Raw genomic sequence first — 19,084 nt, forward strand, 5'->3', positions numbered from 1 at the left:
TATCAGATACAATGAAGGACGAGATATTTCTCCATGCTTTTGTGCTAAATAAGGGCAAGATCAGCATACTCTGCCTGTGAACATTTCTGTGTGTGGTAACCTTTCAATTCAGAAAAAAAACCCAAAAATCAGATTCAAAGGTTTTCGGTTGGGTGGGGTGAGAGGGCAGAGATGACCTCTAAGCCTTTTCGAGCATCACTTCCAATTGTCCACCACTTCGACTGACCTTCCTTGTCTATCAAAACTTCCTTTAAAAACACAGAAATGAGGGCTTTCCATCAAAGGCAGAGGCAGTGTCATATTTGCTTGCTTAAAATGTTTATCCGGAGATTACAGAGACAACTTCTACAGAATTTGATGACCTTGGCTGAGACGGGAACAAAAGCATTTGCAGATGACCCCAGCAAAGAGGAGATAAAGCTGTTTCCTTAGGGATCCTGGACTAATGATGGCCTGAGTAAAGAGAGAATGGCTAAACATCCATCCATCCCATCACCTTGCAAGAAGCTGTTCTATTGAGGGAACAGTTATCCAAAGGGACCACATTAATATGCATCTGGAGAAGTAAAAAAGGGAGGGCAATTCAACCCCTCTTTAAATCCTATTGTTAAGACTTATTTTCTCTCTTCTTTTCAAGGGGGAGACAGGGGCACGTTGTTATTTTAAGAAATGTTGCTTCTGTGCAGAAAAAATTATTCTCCTTCTGCTCCCCCACCCAGAACACTGCTTTCCTTCTTGTGATTTGATATTATTGAGATGTTGAGATGTGTTTTTTTGAAGGACAATTGGTTTTGGACGTCAAAGGAAGAACCAAAATGGCTTGGAGGGAAGGGAATCCTTGAGTCCTCTATTTATAACCATTCATTTAGTGACCACTCAAACAGCAGCACCGAAAAGGGTGACCTATGACCGTTTTTCACACTTACAACTGTGGCAGCATCTCTGTGGTCAGGTGATCCATATTTGGAGGCTTGGCAACTGACATGTACTTATTATGGTTGCAGTGTCCCGGGGTCGCGTGATCCCCTTTTGTGACCTTCTAACAAGCAAAGCCAATGAGGTTTCATTTAACAACCGTGTGACTAAGAAGAAAGGTCATAAAATGGGGCAACTGAGCAACTGTCTCGCTTAGCAAGAAAAATTTGGAGCTGAATTGTAATCGTAAGTTGAGGACTATCTGCACAGTTCCATGTCTGCTATTCAGTGGGAAATGACCCATTTCAGTCCCTCCCTTTTAACATGTTCATAAGTCAAGGGCTACCTGTATATTTCCAGCATTTGAAAACTGGAAGGAAAGGTACTTATTGCAAATTAAAATAAACCTGCAAATAGTTACTGGTAGAATTGGAGTCAAAATGGACGCAGAGGGCCATCTGTCTGAATTCCCTGCTTACCACAATTATAATATCCCCGGATTCTGCTTCCTTGCCTCTGGTAATGCATTCACCTCTCCCATTCCAATGCTGTACACTTCCTACTATTAGGACGTTCCTCCTAATGTTTACTTGAAGGCTAAAACTCATCTTGGAGCAATTACATCTGTCGTTTTTCATACCTATTTGCCTGATTGCAAGGCACCACGACGCCTTCTCCCCCAGCCGTTTTCTCGGCCTCTTAGGCTGCTAATCGGAGAAGGGGAGGCTTAATTCTCCCTTGCATTTAGATCTGATTTTTGAGCTCCCCCGTCTTGTTGAATGCAATCATCATTTGTTCCTGATGGAAGAAGAAGCAACTCCTGTACGTGGCTTCTGAATTCCTTCCCTTAGACAGGAAACCCCAGGAGAAAAGTCTTGCTGTCCAGAGGCTCAGATAACTCACGAATGCTTGCGCCCTCGAGGAAGGGACAAGTAATCAGAATGATGGATTAAAACCCGGAAGGAAAAATTAGATATAATTTAACTCAGTAGGCCAGCCATTATTCTATTAGCTTTTCAAAGAATATGATTATTGAAAAATGCCTGCTCTCTTTTGATTCCAGCCATCTTCGGTGCCCATCTTTTCCTACTGTGATCCAGCTCAATAGATAAAGATAACAATTTACCCTGAACCTAAAATATTGGTGGCTTCACCCAGCTCGTTAATATTCTTTACAAAAGTATTCATCAGATATTTCTCTCTCTTTTTCTAATGCTTCGCCACACCCAGAACAATGCATGCATATTTAATTTGCAGAGAGGGGGAAACTGCTACTTCTGTTTTCAATGTAGTAAACTTCTTTCTGGCTGTTTGGTATTAATAGCTGTCAATTTCGCTAATAGACATGTTGTCAGGGACATTACAAAGATGTTTCTTAAGTGTATTCCAAATGCTCTGTTTCTGCCTCCGGAATTATGACCTAGGCCTCGCAGATGAAAGCAAACAAATTAATGATTGGGCCTTAACACTTCCATTTGTCATATAAGAAGACATGAGCAATTTGGAACTATCTATCAAAACTAGAAAAATCACCCAGTAGGGTGGCCTCTTCTTTGAACGGCTGTATTTTTCAGAAAATATTTTTTCCCCATCACTCACTATGAGAACATTTAAAACAACAACAACAAAAAACAGTGCTAGATGTAGAATATGGTTGCAACTAGAGCAGGGGTCGGCAACCTTAAACACTCAAAGAGCCACTTGGACCTGTTTCCCAGAGAAAAGAAAACATTGGGAGCTGCAAACTTGCGCATGCGTGCACACGCAAGAGCAGTGGAGCTTGATTGAAGAGTTTAATTAAAAAGAAACAGAGGCTGCTGTGCATGAGTTTTCTCTCTCTCTCTCTCTCCCTCCCTCCCTTTCTCTTCCTCTCTTTGTCTCCCTCCCTCTCTCTCTCCCTCCTTTCTCTCTCCCTCTCTCCAATCTTCTGCTCACCTGGCAAGCTGGCCTCACGCTATTCTTCGACAAGCTAACACACATTCTTATTGGGCTGGCTCTCTCCTGCCCTTGGTCTTCCAGTCCTCTTCCCCCACTCAGTGTGAAAGTGTGTGTGTGTGAGAGAGTGAGAGAGAGAGAGAGAGAGAGAGTGAGTGTGTGAGAGAGAGCTTCTGCTTCCTGCTTCCTGCTGAGATGCAGCAAAGGCAGGAGCCCCGCCCAATAAGCTTGTCAGCTTGTCCAAGAACAGCGTGAGGCCATTCTCTTTTTTTACACACACACACACACACACACACACACACACAGAGAGAGAGAGAGAGAGAGAGAGAGAGAGAGAGAGAGAGAGAGAGAGAGAGAGAGAAGGGAAGCACAAGTGCCTCTCTCTGTCTCTGTCTTTCTCTCTGCAAATGGCGGAGGAGGCTGGGAGCCGCAGGAGAAGGCTCAAAGAGCCACATGCGGCTCTGGAGCCGTGGGTTGCTGACCCATGAATTAGAGTCATCCTCAACTTATGACTGCAGATTTCTGTCCCTAAGCAAAACAGTTGTTAAGTGAATTTTGCTTCATTTTGTGCAACCATTGTGCCACAGTTGTTGAGAGAATCACTGCAAGTCTTAAGTGAATCACGTGGTTTGTTAAGCGAAGCCAGCTTTTCCCATTGACTTTGCTGTTCGGGAGCCAGCTGGCAAGGTTACACAATGGTGATCACATGATCCCAGGACAATGCAACTGTCACAAGTACATGCCAGTTTCCAAGTATCCGAATTCTGATCCTGTGACCACAGGAACGTTGCAACGATAGTAAGTGTGAGAACCAATCATAGGTCAATTTTTTTCACTGCCATTGTAACTTTGAACAGTCCCTAAATGAATGATTGCAAGTCGAGGACAAACAAAACTAAAGCAAACTAAAAAAAACACATATTCCTGTGGCATTGCTCTGCTGAATTGTTTTCCAAGCAAAGCTGCATTCCTGGTGCAACAGATCTGACTTTTAGCAAGAAGAATTTCTCAGCCTCTCCAAGGAACTTAAAGCAACCCCGCTTTCAAAAAAAAGGGGGAGGAGGAGGCGAGAGAGGGATCCACAGCTACTTCCAGGCAAAACTCCACTGTGTTTTCTGTCGACAATATAGGTCAGTTGAAGAGAGGCGGCTGAAAGGAATATCTTGAAAGAAAAGTAAAGGACTGCCAAAAAAGCAGAAATAAAAGGCAGAGAAAATCAGAGAGGCAAGAGGCTCCTCTCCATCTGTAAATATCAAAAGAAAAACATCTGAAAGGGAAGCAGAGCTATCTAATGGAACCATGAAGGCTGAAGACTATTTTAGCTCTGATTTTAAAGTTCTATTTTGCCAGGTGGAAGCCCGGCTGTAAATAAACCAGGATTTCCATGTGAATTGGATGTCCAATGCTTGCTTCCTAGAAAACATCTCTGCATTTTAGCGTCCCGTGCCAGTTCTCTGATTCCCTCTCTTCTTTCTCAGAAACTCAGCTTGCAAACTGCAAGTACAACTTACGGCAGTTCATTTAGTGACCATTCAAAGTTACAACGGCACTGAAAAAAGTGACTTGCAGCCTCCCCAGGGTCACATGATCGAAATTCAAAGGCTTGGCAACTGACTCATATTTATGACACCTGCAAAACCCTGGGGGGACGGGATCCCCTTTTGCAATCTTCTGACAAGCAAAGTCAATGGGGAAGCCGTTAAGAATTGTGGTGCTAATTTAACAACTGCAATGGTTCACTTAACAAATGTGACAAGAAAAGTCATAAAATGGGGCAAAACCCGCTTAACAAATTTCTCAATTAGCAACATAAATTTTGTGAACATAAGTCAAGGATTACCTGTATAAAATCCCATCTCTTCGCTCCTGCCTTTCACGGGGCTGAGAAAAGTACCGGAGGGGTGGGTGGGGGGAAGTGCTCACCTGTTGCCTGCTAACATTCAAAAAGTGTATTTCGTGGTCCCTGTAATTACAACTGAAAAGGTCACACCACTGTTTCTTTAGTTAATGAGACTAATTTACTTTCACTGGCTATTTTTAGATTTGATTCTTTTTTTTTACTTTCTTAGACTTTAACTGGAAACGGTGGCCACACCTGGAGGCAAATTCAATTAATGGCTGACACTGCCTACAATTTGTGTCGTGATTTAATTTTCTTTCGGTTAATTAATTCACTTCCTAGCTCCGGCCATCCTTCTCCACCAATCCATAGCTTGTGTTAAGTACAGTTGGCTTGTAATAATGTTCTGAGGGGCTGGTCATGGAAGCATACTTATCTTTACCTCTTTGAAAGCTGGAATTGATTTTATTTTATTTTTTTTTTTACAATGGAATTGGTCTATTGCATTGCAGTTTAAGACATTAAAAGGGGTTTGCTTAAAACTGTGACATGGGGGTTTGATTGCTGTTTTCGGGAAGGGACATACAATTGCCTCACACCCTTTTTCCTTCTGGAGTTAGCAATGTAGAAATAGTAACACGTCAGTAAATCTTCATTCAAAAACACTTTATATTATTATAAGAATCAAGTTATGTAGCTACCCAAAATCACTTGCTTTAAGTGGGAAGTCATATAAGTTGAATCAATTAAACACATTAATTAATTTGTTTAAATTTGTAACTTGAATTAAGCAAATAAAGAAATGCAATCATGTTCTTTTGTCCTTCTCATAGACTTTCATTTTCCGTAAAAAATAACTAACTTGCCAGGTATCCAGACTGGACAAACTCTGGTTTCCACAAACCATTGTTCATATAGAGATGTTGCATGGGGTAGATCTTGGAGACTGGCCTTGATTAAATATTTGGGACACTGTAGGGTCTCTGGTGTTCTCCGAGCTTGGTCGTTTTCTTGCAGACATTTCATTACCAAACTAGGATACATCATCAGTGCTCTGTGCACCACAATTCAGTCCTGAGCTTCAAATATTCTTTTCATACTAGGGACATTGTGGAAAATCTACATGATTGGGTTAAGCTGTCCAGCCCTATTATTGTCAAGGATCACCGAGAAATGACAAAAACATACTTTGGTGTCCAAAATTCCCATAAACTCAGAGCTGGCCATCTGTGTCCCCAGATGATGTAAGGGCAAACAACAGAGGTACATCAGGATGTCATTGTGCAAATGGCACAAATTATGTCTGTGATGTTATTGTGGTTTGTACGAATGCCTGCAAAACTAGGAGTTAATCCTGAAACAGATTTATTGTGTATTCCTCTAGAGGAGAGGCTAAAACCAACAGATGGGATTTAATAGGAGGCAGCATTCATCTAATCCTCTTTCTAAAGATCTTAGAAAGATCTCATTATTCTAAAGACATCTAAACTATTGGCCTTCTCCACCTCAAATGTATCCTTAGGTTATCATTTAAATGGCTAAATTAAAGTTAAATAGCTAAATGGCTAAAAAAATGCATGGTTTACCTTTAAATGCGATGTGAACTCTGAGAAACAGTTAAAATACATACCATTTTTTATTTCTGTCGGTGTCCTCTCGTTCTACCCAACATTAGTTTGATTTCCCCAGTTATAAGTGAACTCCACTTTTCTACAACAAAAGTATTCTTTCTCTCTCCCACCACCTCCCTTTAGGGAAAACAGAGCCGATATCACAGAATCTATCTTTTAAAGAAGAAAATTGATACTAAATTTAGAGGCTCTGATATTGGAAAAGTCATTATGGTCCTGTCAAGATGAGCCCCTCTCAAAGTGAATTTGTTTGCTGGGCTGCTGACAAACACGATGATTTCCATCAAGTTTCATATTGCAGCTTTCGATTCAAATGAAAATTTACTCCAACTTAAAAAAAAAAACCCAGAGAAATAAATTTGGACTGTACAAAACAATAATACCTACTGAATATGAAAATTCATATATTTCACGACCAGTTAAATAATTTATATTAGTTTGGCTAATATTAACCACTCTGCTATGTATTTTGAAGTGATTTTTCCATCCTCCATGTCTACCCCATACATTTGCCTTGTCCTACCCATAACCGAGATTCCACAGATATTGCTGTCATTTCCTAGTTCTTGGTAATTAATATTTCAGAAATGTATAGTTTTAGGAATTACTAGCTAATAGATATATAGAACTGCTTAACTGATGTTTATTTAACAATGTCGACCAACCTTTTAAAATAGAAGGTATTAGATTCAACCAGGTAAGAAATAGAACTTTTTTCTAAGGTTCTCATTAACTTTATTTCTGCTTTAGTTTTGATTCAGGTTTAAGCCAATCAACCTCTTGTCTTTTGTGCATTTTGAAATAAACATTTACCTCTTTCTTGGTGAATTCTGGAGCATGGTCATTTTTATCATCAATGATGATTGTTGCAGTGGTAGTCCCAGTCAACCCAACTTCATGTCCAGCCATGTCCTTTGCTTCTATGATGAGCTCATATTTTGGATTGTCCATTGTCTGCAGAGATGAAGAAAGAAGATAATTTACTTCAAGAATGAGACATTCATATACTAGCAATATCCCCATTATCTACTTCTGATATCCCCATTATTATGTTAACAGACCTTAGGTAAAACCAGTCTATGAAACTGGTTTGCAGGTAAGATGTAACCAGATAAGCAAATGATCTTTGAGAAAATGGAAAACAGCATACTTGTTACCAAAGCTGACAAATCTCAACAATAAATGGCTTAGCTCTTGATGGAAACCATATATACTTTCAGCCTACAACAATACAGCAACATGTATTAACAAAGCATGTGAGTTGTTAGAAATTACCATCTATAGCCTATGTCCAGGGCCAGTTGGTACAAGTCCCAGTAAGAATAGGTAAGAGGAAGAAGTTTTATGATGTCTTCTGGAATACAGCAATATTATAATAAATAGAGCAATATTTTGATTTTTTTAAAAGAAACTGGGCTAAAGATAATTAAGGGGAGAGAGTTCCCTTCTTTGCTGAACACCCATCTGTTGGGAGATCTCATCAACTCTATTGCTCAATGGAGAACACAGATAGCAAAGAACAGGGTACAATTTCTACTTTCTTTTAAAGTGGTGTGCTAAGTATTACACTCCTGGCAATTTATTGCAAAGGTATCAGAAGACAAGACAGCCAGTCTGACGAGTAGTTAAGGCCCCTGGCCAGAAATTGGGAGATCATGAGTTCTACAGTAGTTCCACCTTGGCCATAAAGCCAGTTGGGTGACCTTGGATCAGTCACTCTCTTTCAGTCCTAGGAAGGAGGCAAGGACAAGCCAATTCCAAAAATATTCCCAAAAATATTCCCTAATCCCCAAGTAAAATAAAATTAGAACAGTTTAAAGTGGATGCATTCAATGAAATGGTCCTAGAAATCCACCCATCCATTCATCCATCCATCCATTCATCCCTGTTCAAGGCAGTCTTCATTTCTGGCAACTGTATTGAAATCTACCCATCTTAAAGATGGCAAGGTTGAGTAACAGGGGTGCACAGGTATTTCTCTAAATGGAGAAGAGGACGAATCTGCAGGCCAGCCCTCTGGTGACACAATTGCAGAAATTAAATGTAATACCGTACAAATTCTGAAACACCAAAATTTTTAGTACAGGAAAATGTTGCAAATAGGTTGCATATTTCTCCTAACCTCTTTTTTTGGGTCTGATTTTGTTGAGACCATCGCTAATTCCAGCCATTCAGCCAACTAAATGGCAACAAGCGAATTTATGGGATAATTAAAGGTTTCTCTGTTGTAATTATACTAGTTCCTTTGACAGTGCTGTGTTTGGACGGAGCTGGAGCTGATAAATGAGCCATCAGATGAATCAGGATTTAATGCCTGATCATTAAGGTTATTATCTCTCCTCTTAGCATTATATCAGCTTTGTTTATAATGGATGTGTTCTCTAGGACATGAGGAAATAGACAGCTAATCTTCGCTCTTGATGATGCCATCAAAAGAAAAACAAATTAATTCCGAAAGATGTCAATTCTTGCTCAGAAAGTAGCAACCTCATTCTGAATTGATTTCTTCCCACTTATGTAATATTGCTACATCACCAAACCTGATATCTTCTAGTCCTGAGGATTAGGCTTTGTGTCTTCCTTGCCTGCTCTTTCAGGACCATTTTATTTTTTTTCAACCTGGCGCTGCAAAATTCACAAGTAACTACTGAGAGATGACATGACTGTTCAGTGTCAGCAGATATGAAAAGATTGAGGACCACCTCAATGTTTGCAATCCCCCCCCCAATTACCAAGGCATTTCAGGGTTGAAACTGAATTTTCTTAGTAAGCAGTCGTCATCCATTATTTGGTATGCATTATCTACTATTCAAGGCATTCCAATCTCTTAATGTAAAACTTTATTGAATACATCATTTCAGCATGTATGAAAGCAAAACCAGCTCTGGCAAACCCCAACCCAAACCCCTATAGTAAAAGAATAGAATTCCCCTTCCCACCCATGGACAGGTCACATTGCCCAATTAGGAGTAATTACTGTATATTGTTATGAGAAAATGTCTCTGTGAGTTGGGTCAGACACCTGGTGAATCGTCCTTGATTCTCACAGTCTGCCTTCTTTATCTTTGTAGCTACATTCCATTTTCTGATCCCCCCCCCCAAGTTCGTTGGCAAGCTAAGAAGCAATCATTATTGCACCAGCAAAGTGGGCTTCAAGCTTGACACATTACTAATAAAAAGGTTTTCAAATATGTAAATGGCAAACCACCTCTGAAACATGTTTGCAAAAAGCAGCTTGAACTTGTAACGCTGGGAGTTGAAAGTCTACACATCTTAAAGATGCCCGGGCTGAGGAATACTGCTATAGAATTTAACTGACTGTGGTGATAACAAATCATCATGATTTAAAAACAGATGCAAAAGGAAGATTCCAAATGTGTTCACAGTTGGTCTCCTCTGAGTTAAGCCCACTTTTTGGTGACCTCATGGACATTCTCATCTAGCTTCCTTGAGAAGAGCATGGAAATCGGTTTGCTGTTGCTTCCCCCCCCCCCCCAGATATTTCTTAACTTTTCAGTCCAGTCTTTGATCCCTTGGTGATGTCTTCTCTTAGCACTAGCGATGCCTGACCTTGTTTAGCTTGCCCAAGTCATCCCTTGCCTACTGAATTGTAATGTTTAATTTTCGAAAGAGAAACCTTACTCCATAAATGACTTGAGAGCATTCAGAGTCATTCATAATTATTTTTTGATTAATTTCAGATATTAGGCAAGTCAATGTTTAGATTTTCTCTTGGCCTGACTCATTAGTCTGAGGAGGCAACAGCTCCAATGAAGCTATGGTTTTATATCTTCTCGGATATTATTTTAGCCACTGTGGGGAGAGATTTATTTATTTCTTAATCACATTTATATTGTCGGCCATCTCATGAGATTGAGTCTGGGTGGCGTACAGAATGCTGGATTGGATGGCTTTTGAGTATTCAGGTGTAGTCTAGCAGACTTATACAGTAGTGCAGGAGATGAAATGCAGGAATGATTCATTATTTAATAGGCTTGAACAAAATTGTTTGGAGAAGAGTACAGAGAATAGTACTCTCTGTACAAAGAGTACAGAGAAGAGCAACAAAGATGATTAGGGGACTGGAGGCTAAAACATATAAGGAACGGTTGCTGGAATTGGGTATGTCTAGTTCATGAAGAGAAGGACAAGGGGTGATATGATAGCAGTCTTCCAATATCTCAGGAGCTGCCCCAAAGAAGAGGGAGTCAAGCTATTCTCCAGAGCACCTGAAGGCAGAACAAGAATCAACGGATGGAAACTAATCAAGGAGAGAAGCAACCTAGAACTAAGGAGGAATTTCCTGACAGTTAGAACAATTAACCAGTGGAACAACCTGCCTCCAGAAGCAGTAAATGCTCCAACACTGGAAGTTTTTAAGAAGAGACTGGACAGCCATTTGTCCGAAATGGTGTAGGGTTTCCTGCCCGAGCAGGGGGTTGGACTAGATGACCTCCAAGGTCCCTTCCAACTTTACTATTATTATTATTATTGATCATCGCACAGTCAGCCAGATGTTCAGACTGGATTTGGCATTTTGTCTACCTATCGAGTCCTTACCCAGGACCTGGGATAGGCAGATGTGGATGTTTGATGGTATTACAGATATCGTCGCAGGATGGAAGCAGTTTCTAATAAGGCCGCCTTTTGCAATTGACTAATAGCGAATTTGTCAATGCCAATTGTGTTCAAGTGGTGCTCCAGTTGTTTTGGAATTGCACCCAAGGAGCCTATGACTATTGGTACTACCCTTGCTTGCTTTTGCCACAGTCTTTCAATTATTATTATTATTATTATTATTATTATTATTATTATTATTATTATTATTATTAGATCAAAGAAGGGGAAGTGCCAGCTCATTACAATCTAAATAAATGAAATGATTCTTTTTAGTGCAAGGAAAGACAGCAGAAGAGATAGTTTGCACTGAGGTTAATCTCAAATGTCTTCATGATGGTTACAGCGTTCCAACATAGAAAGAAATAGGTTGCAATAATTCAATGATGATTCATATTAAAGCATTGATAACAGAATAACAAAGGGTCTTCATATCCTTCCAATAAGATGCAATGGTGTTCAAGCTTAATTTGGAGCAAGAGCACCATCAGAATAACAGAATGACAATTGGAATGGACCCTATTCCATTCCAGACAAATGGATGTCCAAATCTCTTCTTGAAAACCTCCAGTGATGGAGCACCCACAACCTCTGGAGACAAGCTGTTCCACTGGTTGAATATTCTTACTGTCAGGAAAATTCTCCTTAATTCCAGGTTGCTTCTCTCCTTGATTAGTTTCCAAACGTCGTTTCTTGTCCTGGCCTCGTGCTTTGGAGAAGAGGTTGGGCAACTCTTCCCTGTGACAGCCCTTCAAATATTTGAAAATGCTATCGTGTTACCCCCTAGCCCTTCTCTTTATTAGACTGGACATTCCACATTCCCACAAACATTTTTCATATATTTTAACCTCCAACCCCCAATCATCTTTGTTGCTCTTCTCTGCTCTCTGAGTCTCAACATGTTTTTAATCTTGGGAGAAAACCAATAAAAAGGCATTTCTTGCAGCTGGACCAATTGCACCCTGCCATCTTCTTTCCAGTCAAATAAATCCAAGAATTATATTTCATCAACCTGGATGAAATGGTATTTCGTCAACATGGATCTTTTTTCTATTGACATATTATTGTCCTAAAGGCAGGTGGAGGCTAGCGTTCTCCCGTATGGACCATTTAAATTAGAAAGTTGATCTATCAACTGCCTTGCATCTTAGCCAGGTTTCCCAAGTTTTTGGTTGCCACAGGTATGTAGATCTGAGCTCCCATCATTCTTAGCAACTCCAGCTAGGTGGAGAACTCTGGAAATCACCTGTAGATCCGTTTGTAAACTGCTGAGAGTCATTTAGCAGGATGGCCTGAGGCATGTAGGACATTAAAAGCTTCATGGATATTCCACCAAAATGCTTCTTTCTATCTTCCTCCTCCCCCATCCCCCACCCCCATCATAATGTTTAGAGTAGCATGGAATATGTAAAACTTGCAATGGCAGCTTCGATCAGCAGGGAAAAGAAAACCCCTTGAAGTTATACACCCTGTGCCATTAATCGTGAAGGGCAGAGAGTTCCAACCCAGAAATGTAAAAGTGGATTGCAAAATGTTTTACAGCTTAGAGCACTAATTTTCAAAATCACCTCTGTGATTTTTATCCACTAAAGAGGGAAATGCCAGGAAATGTTCAGTAATGGCATTTTCTGGGCATTTTGACCACTGGTGCTAATCTGCAACGCACATCAGCCATGGAGTAATACATTTTCTACCTCAACCTTTTATAACATGATTTTCTGATGTGGCTGTAAAAAAGTTTTCCCCCTTTGAAGGAGAGGGATCCAAATGTTCATCCCTAAACATTTTTGCATGCCTGCATACATTTTTAACTACTGTTTCCTTGAAGAAGCAGTCAACGTGACCCAGAAAAGTTTTTTCTACAACCTGCTTGTCCTTGACTCTAGGAGATATCACGGAGCAACTCAGTACCTAGTTGCCTGGAAACACCTCCCTCCCTCACAAAATGAGTGGGTCCATAAACGTCATGTCAGAGCCCCGAAGCTATTAAAGAAGTTTCACACAGAGTATCCTAACAAGCCTCACTAACTTTTATACCTGTTTTGTTTTCTTTCAGATAGATCGTCTTATTTTTAAGGGGGCAGGATGTCAGAATCCAATTATATTTCATCTCTAGTTATCAACTATAGAAAACCCCATTTCTGCCTTCTCTGGATTCTGTCATACGATGAAGGGAAGGGGGTAAACAAAGGGGCTTTATGGCCCTCACTTCCTTTGGTACACTTCAAAGGGACTGGATGTGGATATCACCAAAAGGACAAACCATAACAATGGGGCTATTACCTTTCATGTACTCCTCTCTGAAGTCTCCATCCAGCCGGCAGTAAGGAAAAGGGGGTGGGAGTGTAATGCCTGAGACTGTTGCTGGAAGAAGGGGGTGATTGGGTGGGGCTACTGGGGAACCCCTTAAAACCTTGAATGGGAGAGCTTGGACCCCAAGTCCTGTCTAGAACGCCTGCAACCATTTTCTCTTAATAAAGGATGCCTGTTGGAAGAACTATTCCAAGAGTTCTGTCTTCTTAAGATGCAAAGTGGGGTGGGTCCTTACATTGCTGCATTTTTATTAAGTGGTGTAGGATCGAAGAGGCTGCAGCCTGTCCAGCTGGGAGGAATAATAGGAGTTGTAGTACAGTGGAAGCTCCTTATTTCCAATGGGATCGCCCTCTGATGAGCTACTACCCATGGCTTCTTGTCCTATACCTAGGTGCTATGGAGAATAAATGAAGGCCTTCTTCCCTGTGACAGTCCATCAATTATTGGAAGATGCTATCAAGTGTCCCTTTCTTCATTAGACTAAGCATACTTAGTTCCCTGAGCTGTTCATCATATGATGACATATTCATACTGAGCTATCAGAAGGAAGGACAAGAAGCAAAGGATGGAAACTAATCAAGGAGAGAAGCAACCTAGAAGCAAGAGGAATTTCCTGACAGTGAGAATCAGTGGAACAGCTTCCCTCCAGAAGTTGTGGGTGCTCCAACACTGGAGGTCTTCAAGAAAAGATTGAACAGCCATTTGTCTGAAAGGGTCTAGAGCAATGATGGCGAATCTTTTAGAGGCCGAGTGCCCAAACTGCAACCCAAAACCCACTTATTTATGACCTGGTGCCAGGTGGGCATGGCCCACTGGGTAGGCATGGCTGTGATGGTCATGGGAGACTGGGTGGGTGTGGCCAAGGTGGGCATGGTCACCTTGATGTTGTTCATGTGGAGGGATGCCTGTGGGGGCCGGGCAGGGTTGGGGGAGATCCAGGGGGTCTCTGGCAGGTGGGGTGATGTGCAGGAGGCTCGTCCTGCGGAGTGAGGTGAGGCAAGGTGAGGCAGGGCAGGGGTGCCATTGTCACAGGGCAAGGCGAGGCAGGGGCTGGGGTGGCTGCTGCCTGACACCATTGGCCCCTGCACATAGAGGCAAGCGAGCGCACGGGGGCCAACAATGTCTGTCAGCAGCCACAACCTGCCGGCCCCTCAACTGGAGCACTCTTGGGCTCTGCAGCCCTCTGTCAGCAGTTCAGAGAAGCCATCTCTGAGCTGGATAGCTGGCTGACAGCTGAGGAGGAGATGCAGTGGGTCGTGCCTGGGAAAAGGAGAGCATGCGAGGCCAGGAGGGATGGGACAGGGGAGGAGGGAAACCAGCCATGCTGGGATGCATCCGGCACATGGGACCTCAGTGAGTTAGCGAGCGGCTGGTTGAAGAGGGACGGTTGCCATCTCCGGGGCATGGCTCTGAGTGCTGCCTCTGGCTCGCGTGCCATAGATTTGCCACCACTGGTCTAGGGTTTCCTGTTTGAGCAAGAGGTTGGACTAGAAGACCTCGAAGGTTCCTTCCAACTCTGTTATTCTGTTAAATGGACCTTTGATCTCATAATAAGTTGTATCAACCTCCCTCCTGGTGGTTCCCCCTCCTCACTGCATTTCATCAACACAATGCACAGAAGCACTAGCTTGTTGTGTGCAATTGGCTTGACGGTTTCCACATGAAAGATGTCATACAATGAACGAGCAAATGAATACGGGAAGAAGGGTCACCATTATTTTATTTATTTATTTATTTTGTGAAGGCTCTTTGTCACCAAACATCTTGCAGCTCTTCGGGAGGACTTGATTTGCATCGCAACGTTGAACAAATTTTCAATCGCTGTGATTTAATTCAGGAGTCCTCTGAATCCAAGGCTGAATCGACCCATTTATCAGCTTGAATCCTGTCTTCCAGAATAGGAATGCAATTAAAAGAGATAACCAACTCAATAATGAGGGTGGGGGGAATGCAGCACTGTGCTCGACAAAGTCTGAGATTCTCTTTGAAGATTCTCTTTATATTTGCAATTCTGAACCACATACAGTACACGGAGCAAACTGAGCCATCTATGGCTGCAATCAGAGTTTCTTTTACTTCTTCAGGTTTCATCCCCCATTATTATTATTATTATTATTATTATTATTATTATTATTATCTTCGTTTACCGTTATACTGACAGTAATACTTTCAGGTAGCTTTCTAAAATCAAGCACCCTTCTGAGTGTGTAATGAATTAGTAAATGATAGCATCTTTGTCCATAGACAAAAGATAATTCTAATGGATGCATTTATGTATTTGCTGGGTCATTTTCCAGGAGCATAAACTGATCTAATTCCCTATCCGATGGAAGATCGCATAAAATGGATTTTCAATTACACCACGGATGTATGTAGATGCCCATGCAAACTTAGAAAATCATGGGCTTAGTGGAAATAAGCCATCACTTTTGTACAAATGCTCCTTGATTGATGGGAGCGTCCGTGGAATTTTTCATGCTTTAATCACTGGCGTGGCAATGAATCCACCTTGCTGTGAGTCATCCTTTTCTTTCTTTCATTCATTCATTCTTTCCCAGTGCTTCTCTGAGAGAATTTGGTCTTTGCCTAATGTGTCTGAAGTGGAGTAATCTGAACCCGATCATTTGTGCTTCAAAGGACAACTTGGGTTAATTTGTTTGAGGATACCATTTGTTTGTAGATGATGCTCTTAGGAGTCTTCTACAACACCATAAACATCAGAAACATCAGTGCCCTTTCTATCCTGCTGGATTAGAACATATCCTCCAGGACTTCCAGATCCAGACAGGTTGAGGCCAATCAAACAGACTTTGTGGTAGTAGATAAGGACCTGCAGACAGCAGTGGTGATAGCTTTAGCAGTGCCAAGTGACAGTAACATCAGCAAGGCGTACGAGAAACTGGAGAAGTACCAAGACCTGAAGGAGGAACTAGAAGAGGATGTGGAAAGTCAAGACCTACATGGTCCAGGTGCTGGTAGGAGCAATCAGGGCTGTGTCTCCTAAGCCGAGAAGGGCTCCAACAGATCCCAGGAACAACATCAGAACTTTCTGTCTAGAAGCATGCAGGACTAGGAATGGCTCAGATCCTGTACAAAACCCTCAAAGTCCAACAGAGAACCTGAGATCTAGGAAGGCCACATCAAAGAACCAGATTTTTTTTTTCCTGTTACTAAATTTTAGCATCCAGGACATACCCCACATTTGGTTCCAGATCCCAGAACTGAAAAGAAGTGACTCCGATTCAAAATGAAACTTAGCATTTCTAGCACTTTTCACCTGACTTTTGTAAGAAACAGTTATTGTACTGAAAGAAATGTCTGGTTTCAGATTAAGTTTAGACGTGGCTTTTTATAAATAGATATGACCAGGCAACTGTACAGCACCGCATTGTTTCTTCATCAAAATGAGTAAGAGCCATGCAGCTGATTGAAAACAGAAAGTTTGCTGGATTCAATCAGTCAAACAGAATAGAGCTGGAAGGGACCTTGGAGGTCTTCTAGTCCAACCCTCTGCTCTTGCAGGAGACCCTATACCATTTCAGACAAGTGTTGTAGATTCCTTTGGAATGCTTTGTAAGAAAATATTTCTAACACCTTAGCTTTTTTTCTGTCTCAAATGTGATTTAAATACAATAAATATTGATTATTAATCATTAGAATACAGATTTTGTCTTAAACTGTGCGATATGGAATATGGAAAATACATTTAGACCATCACTCTTTTTGAATTCCCCAAAAAGATCCATGCAGGTCTGTTCTTTATTTACAAATTCCATTTTTTGAATAGTGCTTAACGATGAGAAAGCTGTTCAACACAGCTTTCTTTTCGGAAGATGCTCAGAAAACTCAGCTTTCTTTTTTTGAAAATGCTCAAAGGCCCTCAATTTAGGTCATTTCAAGTCAAGCGAGCCTGTGGTGTGTGCATAATTGCTGAGTTCACATTCACATGAGCTCAAAAGAAAAGAGACTGGAAGGCATGGGATAAAATAATCAGTTCACTAAATACAGGCAGTAAAATCTCTGAAAATTATTGCTTTCATGGAAGGTTTAATCAGTCAGTTCAGTCCTGCTTATCAATATGAGAACATAATTACTGAAAAGACGGCAAGTAACATTTCTAGAAGATGCATATTAACTTATTAAAATCAGACAATAGTTTAAACCAACGTTCTTTTCCTTATTCATGCTTTCTGGACTCAACTTCACTAAGATGGAACTTCAGAAGCGAAATGCACATTAGTGTTGACATAAAGTCTATAATCCTGCAAATTTTCTTCTCAGGTTTTGTACAGTAAGACCTTGGAGATGTTCTGAACTCTCTCTCATAGAATCTGAAAATAAGATTTGATGCACCACAATGGAGCTTTGAAGGTTCTTGACTTTGCAGCCAATCCACACACACAAATCATGCATATTCATCTCCCATTTGTTACTGGTGCAAGCAAGGGCTAGCAGGTTTGATGACTTGCCAAAGATGAATCGCAAGGACTGCGTTTCCAGCTCTGTTGTCTGATTTTTGTGTGACTTCGGATTTGTATTAATATTGTATATGGATCATAATTCTTTAACAAAAGAAGGTTAAAACCAAGAAGACTTTCCCTGTGGTCTAAACCCAATCAATACATCATCCAATGACTTTTCAAGACACTATCAAAGGAGGTCAATGCACATGCTCAGATGGGAATCAGCAACACGTCAACAATGCTGTGAAAAGTGGATCAGAAGACCCCTGTCGGATAAAAGGTGGTATTCTTTAAAAAAATGTTTTTGAAAAGATCCAAATTTATTAACTTCTTCAATTACCAAGAGATTACCTTGACACCTGAGTTATAGACTCTTTCCTAATATACTACTGAAATGGCTTTTTTGGCACCATCTGCTCCAGAATTCATCAGCAATTAGAAGCTAAAAATATGTTGCTGTGTGTCTTTAATAGGAATCTTTGGCTTATGAATATTATGAATTATTTTTTGTTATCCTGCGCTTTGATCTTCAGATCCCAAAGCCTGTTGAGTAGATAAATTAATTGAACTGGGCAACATTGTGCAGCACAGATAAATATGATTATGCCCATTTAACAGATTAATTGATGAGTTAATTGGCATGCAGATAAGATATACCATCTGCCTGAGGTTGCACAGGAAACACCAAAAGGCATTGAAATCTACCACTATCACAAAACATCTGGGATCCAGAATGCCTGGCATTTGTTCTCCATTAATGGCCACTAATTTTTGCCAAAGTTCCTATTATTGTGCATTTTTTCTGTATTTCAGTGGGCTCTTTTACTTCTGGATTTGTTGCCTCTGAACTTAGTTTAGCCAACCAGCTGAGGATTGTGTAGATTTGAAAATATCTTTTGCTAACGGAATGTTGCACATTTCTTATTATGAGCGAGCAAGAAAGAATGAATGCTGATTTGCTCATAAAAATGGAGAACTTGGCAACTTTAATAGGAATGGAGAAACTGGTCTATTAGTAGTTCTTACTATTGTTGCATATATTTATTCACTCTGAAGTCTGTTTCCATCCCATTTAGGCATCAATTTTTGGTTAGAAACACATATGAAAAACTGCAGTCTTCTCAATATATTCTCATTACAAATTGCACGCCTTGGTGCACATTTCTCCCTAAAATATGCATTTATTCTAAAATAGTGGCTGTGGTCCCACATCTAATGTGAATGTTGAATTGACTCAGTTGAAGCTATAAACTAGGTTGCAAAAACTAACCATGCCTTTAGCTTATCCAATGTTAAGATGGTTTTAAAAAGCAGTAGCTCAGTCTTTGACTGACTTGGCTAAGCATGTTGTGTGCATTTTAACTCTAAAA

The 19,084-nt window shown here is 40.8% G+C and overlaps 1 protein-coding gene across 1 annotated transcript in view; it reads right to left on the bottom strand.

Moving 5' to 3' along the window:
- The window catches only part of CDH13 (cadherin 13), a 250,018-nt gene that overhangs the window by 66,958 nt on the left and 163,976 nt on the right, over positions 1–19,084 (bottom strand). Inside the window, exon 7 of the mRNA XM_039355996.1 lies at positions 7,135–7,275. Within this exon, the coding sequence (XP_039211930.1) occupies positions 7,135–7,275 (141 nt within the window). The remainder of the gene's footprint in view (positions 1–7,134; positions 7,276–19,084) is intronic.

Source organism: Crotalus tigris, unplaced genomic scaffold, assembly GCF_016545835.1.
Source record: "Crotalus tigris isolate CLP2741 ecotype Arizona unplaced genomic scaffold, ASM1654583v1 scf7180000018783.1386937, whole genome shotgun sequence".
Lineage (NCBI taxonomy): Eukaryota > Metazoa > Chordata > Lepidosauria > Squamata > Viperidae > Crotalus > Crotalus tigris.